General features: G+C 38.0%; 1 protein-coding gene across 1 annotated transcript in view; it reads right to left on the bottom strand.

Moving 5' to 3' along the window:
- Positions 1-10,483, bottom strand: part of tbck (TBC1 domain containing kinase) — a 65,885-nt gene extending 55,402 nt beyond the window's left edge. The window contains exons 1-9 of the mRNA XM_062033274.1: positions 10,343-10,483; positions 9,439-9,632; positions 9,283-9,355; positions 7,310-7,424; positions 7,169-7,242; positions 5,719-5,860; positions 5,579-5,639; positions 5,398-5,459; positions 602-663 (exon numbers count right to left, since the gene is read on the bottom strand). Coding sequence (XP_061889258.1) covers positions 602-663; positions 5,398-5,459; positions 5,579-5,639; positions 5,719-5,860; positions 7,169-7,242; positions 7,310-7,424; positions 9,283-9,355; positions 9,439-9,631 — 782 coding nt within the window. The 5' untranslated portion in view covers position 9,632; positions 10,343-10,483. The remainder of the gene's footprint in view (positions 1-601; positions 664-5,397; positions 5,460-5,578; positions 5,640-5,718; positions 5,861-7,168; positions 7,243-7,309; positions 7,425-9,282; positions 9,356-9,438; positions 9,633-10,342) is intronic.
- Between the last annotated feature and the right edge of the window lie 122 nt (positions 10,484-10,605).

The raw sequence follows: 10,605 nt of genomic DNA, 5'->3' as shown, positions 1-10,605 counted from the left end.
TTTTGAATTTTAATCATAATAAGTTTGAAGAAATATTTCACAAATATTCTTCGTCGAAAAAACAGAAGCTACAATGAAGAATTAAATTAAAATGTATTTATTATTCTTTACAATAAAAAAAATAAATGTACTTGAACATTGATTTAAATTGTCAGTAAAGAAGAGGAAGGAATTTAAAAGGTAAAAAGGTATATGTGTTTAAAAATCCTAAAATCATTTTAAAGGTTGTATTTTTTTCTCTAAAATTGTCTTTCTGAAAGTTATAAGAAGCAAAGTAAAAAAATAAATGAATTTATTTAAACAAGTGAAGACCAAGTCTTTAAAATATTTTCTTGGATTTTCAAATTCTATTTGAGTTTTGTCTCTCTTAGAATTAAAAATGTCGGGCAAAGCGAGACCAGCTTGCTAGAAAATAAATAACATTTAAAAAATAGAGGCAGCTCACTGGTAAGTGCTGCTATTTGAGCTATTTTTAGAACAGGCCAGCGGGCTACTCATCTGGTCCTTACGGGCTACCTGGTGCCCGCGGGCACCGCGTTGGTGACCCCTGCTTTATAATGTTCATACATCTTGCTAAAAAGAAGCATCATGTTACTCATACCGTTTGGAAGGAAGGAAGGTCAAGCATTTTCGTAGTAACTCCAGAACATTCTCAGGCAGGCCCTGTAAAAAAAAATGTGTTTAAAGACAGCATTCTAAAATGTGTAGTTCAGTTGTACCAAAAGCTGGAGTTGGACAAAACGCAAACATTTAAAGAGTTGAGCATATTTTAGGCAAAAGGCCCAATCTCTACTATAAGTATTGCTGTGATTGAATGAAAAGCACTATACTCATATTATTTAAAGGGTCCCTCTAATGCTGACATAATTACTTTAATTTCATAGTTCTGGGGGTAAAAAATAATATTGACAAGTAAAATTTCCCCCAGAATAAACACATAATTTTAGTCTTGTTTTCTATCGAGTCTCAGCACATTTTGTAACGCCCACTTTTAGGCATCAGCCTATTGATGTGACCTACAGAAGACTGGAGGCAATTTTATATTGCGCAGTATGTGTTTTGCTAGCATCTTCATCCGCAATAACGACATTTCAAAGAATGATCAAATGTGTCTGCCAGATGCATTGTTGCAAGGTTGTAGCAATACAACTAAAGAAGAGATCAGCCTGCATGCATTTGCCAAATGATGTCAACATGAGGAAAGTATGGACCTCTCCAGTCAAATTGACTGGTGCAAAATGTGACGGACCAAGCGGGAAGAGTGAAATTTGCAGCCATCATTTAATTGATAGTAGGGGTGTAACGGTATACAAAAATTTCGGTTCGGTACGTTCCTCCGTTTAGAGGTCACGGTTCGGTTCATTTTCGGTACAGTAAGAAAACAACAAAATATAAATTTTTGGGTTATTTATTAACCAAATTTGTAAACAATGGCTTTATCCTTTTAACATTGGGAACACTATAATAATTCTGCCCACGTTAATCAACATTAAACTGCCTCAAGTTGTTGCTCAGATTAAATACAATGACAAAACTTTTCTTCTGCATATAAAAAGTGCAACAGTAAACAGTTTCAAGTCAACTCATCATGCTTAATTTATGACAGCATTTGGGAAGTCTGTAGTTGATTTTTATTATGTAAATGTTATATTTTTATCAACATGTGATAGCAGGGACCCTGCCATTCAAAACTAGGCTGCTGCATTACTAATGATTAAAGGCCTACTGAAAGCCACTACTAGCGACCACGCAGTCTGATAGTTTATATATCAATGATGAAATCTTAACATTGCAACACATGCCAATACGGCCGGGTTAACTTATAAAGTGCCATTTTAAATTTCCCGGGAAATATCCGTCTGAAAACGTCTCGGTATGATGACGTTTGCGCGTGATGTCACGGATTGAGCGGAAGTATCGGGACACAATTGTGTCCCAATACAAACAGCTCTGTTTTCATCTCAAAATTCCACAGTATTCTTGACATCTGTGTTGGTGAATCTTTTGCAATTTGTTTAATGGACAATGAAGACAGCAAAGAAGAAAGCTGTAGGGGGGATCGGTGTATTAGCGGCTGGCTGCAGCAACACAAACAGGAGGACTTTGAGTTGGATAGCAGACGCGCTACCGTGAGTAGGCAGCATTCTTCCAAACATTTGATCGCTTGCCCGTACGTGCGTGCCGCTATGTGCATGTCACGTACGTAACTTTGGGGAAATATATGTGCTGTATGAACTTTGCGGAAGTGAACGGTACTTTGGGCTGTGGGATTGAGTGTGTTGTGCGGTTGTTTGAGTTGTATTGGCGGGTTATATGGACGGGAGGGGGGAGGTGTTTGTTATGCGGATTAATTTGTGGCATATTAAATATAAGCCTGGTTGTGTTGTGGCTAATAGAGTATATATATGTCTTGTGTTTATTTACTGTTTTAGTCATTCCCAGCTGAATATCAGGTCCCACCCGCCTCTCACAGCATCTTTCCTATCTGAATCGCTTCCACTGTCCTCTAATCCTTCACTCTCACTTTCCTCATCCACAAATCTTTTATCCTCGCTCAAATTAATGGGGTAATCGTCGCTTTCTCGGTCCGAATCGCTCACGCTGCTGGCGTCCATGATTGAAAACAATGTGCAGATGTGAGGAGCTCCACAACCTGTGACGTCACGCTACTTCCGGTACAGGCAAGGCTTTTTTTTATCAGCGACCAAAAGTTGCGAACTTTATCGTCGTCGTTCTCTACTAAATCCTTTCAGCAAAAATATGGCAATATCGCGAAATGATCAAATATGACACATAGAATGGATCTGCTATCCCCATTTAAATAAGAAAATCTCATTTCAGTAGGCCTTTAATGTAACTATAGCTGAAAAAAATAGTACTAAAGCAATAGGAGAGACTATTCATCCCTGAACACCATGGAGTTCATGTAGGCTTAATGATGCACTTACATTATTATATCAACTATCAGAGACAGAAACTCTTCATTTAACATAATGTCCTTTTTTGCTGCTTCAACACAACTCAATCAACACAGAAAAAGGTAAAGTGAAATAACAGACAGACAGGGCTTTGCTGTCCGTAACACACACACACACCGCAAAATGAGCTAACGTTACGCTAAAAGCTAATTAGCCTTCACCTCAAGTCAGGACTGCGAGCGAGCTGAGCTGCCTTTTATATTTCTAGAAGGTCAACGGGCTCATAGTGATGTTACTAGTAGTTGACTGGGAGGTGTTTATTATCATTTGTGGAGAGTCCGCTGCCTGATGCTTACCTGCTAAACGCTAAGCACTGACTACATGCGCTCTGAATACGCACTGCTGATTGGCTGTTACCGCTCTGTTTGTAACCAATCAGATGGTTGTGTGGGCGGGACAATGCTGGGTGCTGTGTAGAGGACTGACAGAAACACAGGCAGAAGGAAGCGGAGGCGGCTACTTAATATGTCCGTGTGGAAACTTGTTCGGTACACCTCCGAACTGAACCGAAACCCCCGTACCGAAACGGTTCAATACAAATACACGTACCGTTACACCCCTAATTGATAGAGACTTCAAAGAAGAAGGGTTTTAGTTAGAGTTTGGATAAAAAAAAAACATTTAAAAGGCTGAAGCCAAATGCAATCTCAGAAACCAGGAGCACCCTCAACGGGGAAAATAACTTGCAGGAAAACAATGAAGAAAGAAGAACAAAAACGAGAGAAAAATAAGATATTCGCTAGATATTTTGCATCTTCTTCTGATGTTTTCCTCAAGATGCTTGAGGAAAGAGCATGAGGTAACACAGGCTATTGTGTATTTATGGAGGAGATGGAAAAGCAGGGAATGGCATTTGTCTTTGCTCATAATGTTAATCACATCATCCATCCATCAGTTTTCCACCGCTCGTCCCTCTTGTGGTCGCGGGAGGGCCGGAGCCAGTCCAAGTTGGAGGGTACGCCATTGTAGTTTGACGTTGCAGTCAATAAACCCCTCTGTTTTCTTTATCCTCTTGTTGTGGGGCAGACTGGCTCGCGCATGTACATGCATCCTACGCTGTTGCCATTTCTTCAACAAAGTAGTGTATAGTTCGGACCTATTTTTGTCAGTTGACTCCATATGGAAGGCCAAAAAAGAACATGGCTGACGGGGAGAAGATGCTGTCGAAGTGGAGGTACGTAAATAAGACGGCGCATTCTGACGAGACAGTCAGAAAGCGATATGAAGATGGTCTGTAAAACATCATCTATGTAACATATTGACCAAAGAACCCCCATTACATGTTATGTAGACCACAAGGAAGTGTTTTAAATTAATTCATTTAATCTGAGGCTGAGTTGACTTGAAATTGTTTAATGTTGCACTTTTTATATGTAAAAGAAAAGTTTTGTCATGTTATTTAATCTGAGCAACAACTTGAGTTAAGTTAAGTTAAAGTTAAAGGCTGTTTAATGTTGATTAACGTGGACCCCGACTTAAACAAGTTGAAAAACTTCTTGGGGTGTTACCATTTAGTGGTCAATTGTACGGAATATGTACTGTACTGTGCAATCTACTAATAAAAGTCTCAATCAGTCAATCAAAAAAAAGCACTTTATATGTACAAAGATTTTGTTAAGAAACCGATCTGAGCCGTATCTTATTTAGTTTTTATTTTATATATGTTGACCACATTAACCCTGGCAATGGACCCTGTGTGTATATGTATGTTATGCCATTCTTTACAAATTTGGTAAATAAATAACCAAAAAATTTATATTTTGTTGTTTTCTTACTGTACCGAAAATGAACCGAACCGTGACCTCTAAACCGAGGTACACTACCGTTCAAAAGTTTGGGGTCGCATTGAAATGTCCTTATTTTCAATGAAGATAACTTTAAACTAGTCTTAACTTGAAAGAAATACACTCTATACATTGCTAATGTGGTAAATGACTATTCTAGCTGCAAATGTCTGGTTTTTGGTGCAATATCTACATAGGTGTATAGAGGCCCATTTCCAGCAACTATCACTCCAGTGTTCTAATGGTACAATGTGTTTGCTCATTGGCTCAGAAGGCTAATTGATGATTAGAAAACCCTTGTGCAATCATGTTCACACATCTGAAAACTGTTTAGCTCGTTACAGAAGCTACAAAACTGACCTTCCTTTGAGCAGATTGAGTTTCTGGAGCATCACATTTGTGGGGTCAATTAAACGCTCAAAATGGCCAGAAAAAGCGAACTTTCCTCTGAAAGTCGACAGTCTATTCTTGTTCTTAGAAATGAAGGCTCAAACACAAAATTGTTTGAGTGACCCCAAACTTTTGAACGGTAGTGTACGTACCGAACCGAAATTTTTGTGTACCGTTACACCCGTAGTTTTAAATGTTGAAAAAAAATCATGATATGACCCTTTTAAGGCAGGTTTAAAGACTACCTTGATGGTTTCCAGGCAACCGTGCTCCTCACCCAGGACGGTGACAATGTCGTCCATACAGCCTATTATAAGAAGATCCAGTTCAACATCACAGCAGACGTCTCACAAAGCTCGCAAGATTTAAAATAATTGGAAGAATACTACTTTTTTTTTTTTTTTTTAATCAGTTAAAGACTCTCACCCAGAGTTAGAATGAACTTCAGCTTCTCACTTATGTCAATGTTGTGCAGCAGCTTTCGACCCTGAAACAAAAGAAGTCAGGTGAAAGAGTCCGCACTTGACAAGCGTGGCGAGATTTGTTATTTTTGTTTTGGTTCTTACAACACACAATTCAAAAAGCAGAACTCCCAGCGACCACACATCCGTTTTGGGTCCGGAGGGTCGCGGCGCTGTATTGTGGGAAGGGTCACTGGGGTGGAAGGAACTCTGAGCGATCACCTCTGGGGCAAGGTATGATGGGTACCTGAGGATCCCAGAAACAACTTTTAATTTGGTTAAATAAGTTATGTTAACTTGAAATTGTAACTGATTTATTACACTTTGTAAATCTTACAGTGATATTGTTTTCATGAGTCATGTACCCTTAGACATCCTTCCTCTTTTCAAAGTGCAAAATATTACTACACAGACACTCAAAGTGCTTTTAAAATCCCCAAATTCCCAAAACTCAAAGTTTGAATACACCTTTAGGTATAGAACTCATGCGGCTCTAAAGCCGCATGATGCTCTTTAGCGCCACCCTACTGGCTCCCTGGACCTCTTTCAGAGATGTGTGGAAATGGAAAAAGATGAAGAAAAAATATATTTTTTGTTTCAATATATTTTCTGTAGGAGGACAAACATGACACAAACCTTCCTAATTGTTAGAAATCCCACTGTTTATGTTAAACAGGCTTCACTGATGAGAGTATTTGGCGTGCACTGTTTTGTCCCACTAATTTCAGCGATCCTTGAACTCACCATAGTAAAACTTTCTCCGACGCTGCCACAGAAGGACGTGTTTTACGCCCACACCTTCTTTGCCTCATTTTGTCCACCAAACGTTTTATACTGTGCGTGAATGCACAAAGGTGAGCTTTGTTGACGTTATTGATTTGCTAGAGTACTTATCAGACATATTTGGTCAATGCATGACTGCAAGCTAATTGGTGCTAACATGCTAAATAGGCTAGCTGTATGTACGTATTGCATCATTATGCCTTGGTTGTAGGTATATTTCAGGTCATTTAATTTCCTTTACTTGTATGCTCTGTGTATTTAATGTATATTTGTATGTCTCATGACACATTATCTGCGTGTAATATTGGCTGCATTTCTGATAGTTGTTTGTGTGCCATGTTGTTCCAGACCACAGCAAACGTTACCCAGCTCGCAAAGATTGCAATAAATCCATTAGAAGAAGACAGCCTGCCGTTTCCTCTAACTTGGACACACACATCTCTACCTTTGGCCATTCTAAGCCAGTCATTTCCAGAACTTATCTCATCCTTTGAGAATCCTCCATTTTACTAATAATTTCCAATGTTGCAAAAATGCGTAGAATAAAAATTAAAATACAACATTTCTGTCAACAAAGATTTGCGTCAGCCTTTTGTAGTAGGCTAATGTAGCTAATATAGACACTTACATCATGTGTTGTCTTCATTATAACTTATATAAGGCTTTTTAATTTTTTCCGTCTCCAGACAGATTTTTTTATTTATTTTTTGGTCCAATATGGCTCTTTCAACATTTTGGGTTGCCGACCCCTGGTCTAGAAGAAATAGCATACCCAATTGGAAAGTCCACATCAGCGCCGTGATCAGTCATGTGATAGAAGCCAAACTTGGCCAGCTTTACGTTCCCCTGCAAACAAAAAACATCCGCTCACACAGTCCACTCAAGCTCAAACTAAGCTTCATGTTGAAGCTACCTCGCGGTCCAGGAGCACGTTGTTGACACTCAGGGCTCTGTGCACCATACCGTGTTTGTTCATGAAGGCCAGACCTTCGAGGACCTCGTAGGCAAGCTGCAAAACCCTCTCTGGGCTTGTGACAAAAAACACACATACACAAAAATTAAGCACCAGAAGAAGGTTAATTTGTATTTCCAAAACATATTTGTTTTGCTTTTCCTACTTTTTACTCACTTTGTGCAACCTGGCGCCACAACTACAAATAGATTGCAGTTATGTGCACTGCAAAAAGTGAAATCTAAGTAAGATGAAATATCTCAAATAAGGGTGATATTTGCTTATTTTCTGTCTGGTAAGATAATTCTTCTCACTAAGCAGATTTTATGTTAGAGTGTTTTACTTGTTTTAAGGGTTTTGCTCCTAAATGATGTCAGTAAGATATTACAGCTTGTTGCTGAGATTTGATGAGCTATATTGAGTAAAACATGCTTGAAAGTAGAATATCAACTGTTGCAAAGCTGTGTCATCAACACTCACAAGTAGAAAACTACTTTTTTAAAGTCATCATTTCTTATTTCAAGCATGTAAAAAAAAATCATGACTTTGACACAATTGTGTCTCATAATTAAAACAGATGACAGCCAAATGGACTTTGCTGTTTTATTTTCAATAAAACAATAGAAAACACGTACTCATATAGTAGTACAGTTGGCACAGTACAGCAAACTGACAGTTAATATTTAAACATTTAACATGTGACATTTCTAACAATTTTGAACAGAAATAGTTCATGCACATTCAGATGAATTCTTCAAAATTACAATTAAAAATGTTTTGGCCATGAACACACTTACAGCATAATACATCACAGTTTCATATCATTTCACTTTACATCATGTCCGAAAAGGAGTAGGTAGAAGCAAAGCTTATTTAATCCTACCCCTTTCCCACTTCAGAGCGTTTACAAATATATACATTCATTTACTGACGTTTTTATGATAAAATAACATCTGTGAATTAGTATACACAACAGTTTTGTAATATGTAATTAATTAATTCAGTCATTATTAACATACTGAGATGAAGAATATCTTATTTTCAATAAGTTTGAAAGTATTTCTCATAATTCTTCTTCTTTGTACTTTGTAAGCCCCATTAATTTGAACAACCTCTTAAACTGGATCATATCAGTACAATGTTTGACTTCTTTACTCAATCCATTCCATAATTTAATTCCACATACTAAAGGTTCGAAGTGTTGTACGTGCATACAAATGTTTTAAATTAGATTTGTTGTACATTCTTTGGTAGCAGGTTATAGTTTGCTATGTGCATCATTTTAGCTGTTTGCAATTTTACCAAATCACCGAACTTTCATATTTTTGACTCAATAAATAAAGTGTTTGTATGTTCTCTATATCCAACATTATGTATTATTCTAATTGATCTTTTTTGTAACACGGTTAGCGAATGTAGCGCACATTTGTAGTTATTTCCCCATATTTCTGCACAATAACTCAGATATGGTAACACTAGCGAGCAGTAGAGAATAGGAAGTCATTTTTTGGCCCAGGACGTATTTTGCTTTATTCATTATTGAAATGTTTTTTGCCACCTTATGTTGTATGTTTTGTATATGAGATTTCCAGTTCATTTTATCATCTATTAATACTCCCAAAAATATTGTTTCTTTCACCCTTTCAATATCTACTCCGTCTATTTGTATTCGTGTATATCTCTGCATCTTTAAAGCTGGAGTTTACTTTGGCGTTCAAAGAAAAGTGGCTAAAGATTATGAAGTCTTTTTGTGGGAAAAAAAATTGTAAAACATGTTTAATATTATTATTGTACAAATAAATGTGTCCTTCTTTATGACTTACACCTATAAATACCTGGTACTCTCTGCAGTTGAGGAAGTACACGTCCCTACCACTATATACGGATTCCACATTCCTGCCCTTATTTTGATTTTTTTTTAACAACATTCTTACCTGACTTTGTGTCCTTGTTTTTGGAAATCGCTCAAACCGCTCTCGTAGTGTTCGGCGACAACAATGAGACGTTCTGCAGATGTCAACATCAAAGACACAATGGCAACATTTCTTTGTATTCAGCACACAAGTGGGCACCTAATTCAATGATCCTACCGTGCTTTCCTCTGGAGATGTCCACATACTGGCACAGTCTGGGATGGGTGATGGTCTTTAGGATTTGGAACCGTCCCAGAATTTTGATGGAGTTAGGGGTGAGGGGAAGGCCGTTGCTCCCACAGACATCATGGGGGAGAGCCGAGGCAAAGAATGTGAAAGCGCCCAGCTGTGCATCCTTCAGGGGCTGCATCCTGCATTGATTGATTGATTGAAACTTTTATTAGTAGATTGCACAGTTCAGTACATATTCCGTACAATTGACCACTAAATGGTAACACCTGAGTAAGTTTTTCAACTTGTTTAAGTCGGGGTCCACGTTAATCAATTCATGGTACAAATATATACTATCAGCATAATACAGTCATCACACAAGTTAATCATCAGAGTATATACATTGAACTATTTACATTATTTACAATCCGGGGGGTGGGATGAGGAGGGTGTGGTTGATAACAGCATACTTCAGTCATCAACAATTGCATCATCAGAGAAATGGACATTGAAACAGTGTAGGTCTGACTTGGTAGGATATGTACAGCGAGCAGAGAACATAGTGAGTTCAGATAGCATAAGAACAAGTATATACATTAGAAATACATTTGATTAATTACATTTGGTTGTTTACAATCCGGGGAGGTGGGATGTGGAAGGGGGGGGGGGTGTTAGTCAAGGGTTGAAGTCAATATTTCAGTGTTGAAGTCAAATAAAAAGATCCTTGACATGACAGAAAATAGAACACTGACTGTGACAAAAACAGTAATTTGCAGGTTTACACGTTACAGGAGTGCACGTAAATCATTCTGTCTGGGATGCTGAGTTCAACGCCGAAGCCCCTGAACACAACACCCGAATTGTTGGCTTTCCGGGTACGAAACCACGGAGTTTAAAATACGCATATTACCTGCGAAATGTGTCCCTACTCCCACTTGACGGGAAAGAGACCTGTCGGTCCGAGAAGCATGTACAAAATGTTGATGTTTGGATATATTCTTATTTGAAATCCACCTAACTCTGGCGAAAGCAGTGAACGTGACATGTGACGTCATAATCATGCGCTCCAAATGCTACTTCTTTTTTATTTTTATTTTTTATAATTGCGGTTATAAGATTTAAATAAAACACAAAATTATAAGAATGTCTTCCTCCTTTTTTTATTGTTCCAAT

The sequence above is a fragment of the Entelurus aequoreus genome, linkage group LG22, assembly GCF_033978785.1.
Source record: "Entelurus aequoreus isolate RoL-2023_Sb linkage group LG22, RoL_Eaeq_v1.1, whole genome shotgun sequence".
In the NCBI taxonomy this organism is placed as follows: Eukaryota; Metazoa; Chordata; class Actinopteri; order Syngnathiformes; family Syngnathidae; genus Entelurus; species Entelurus aequoreus.
Note: the sequence above shows the minus strand (reverse complement) of the source record. Positions and strands in the feature narration are given on the sequence as shown.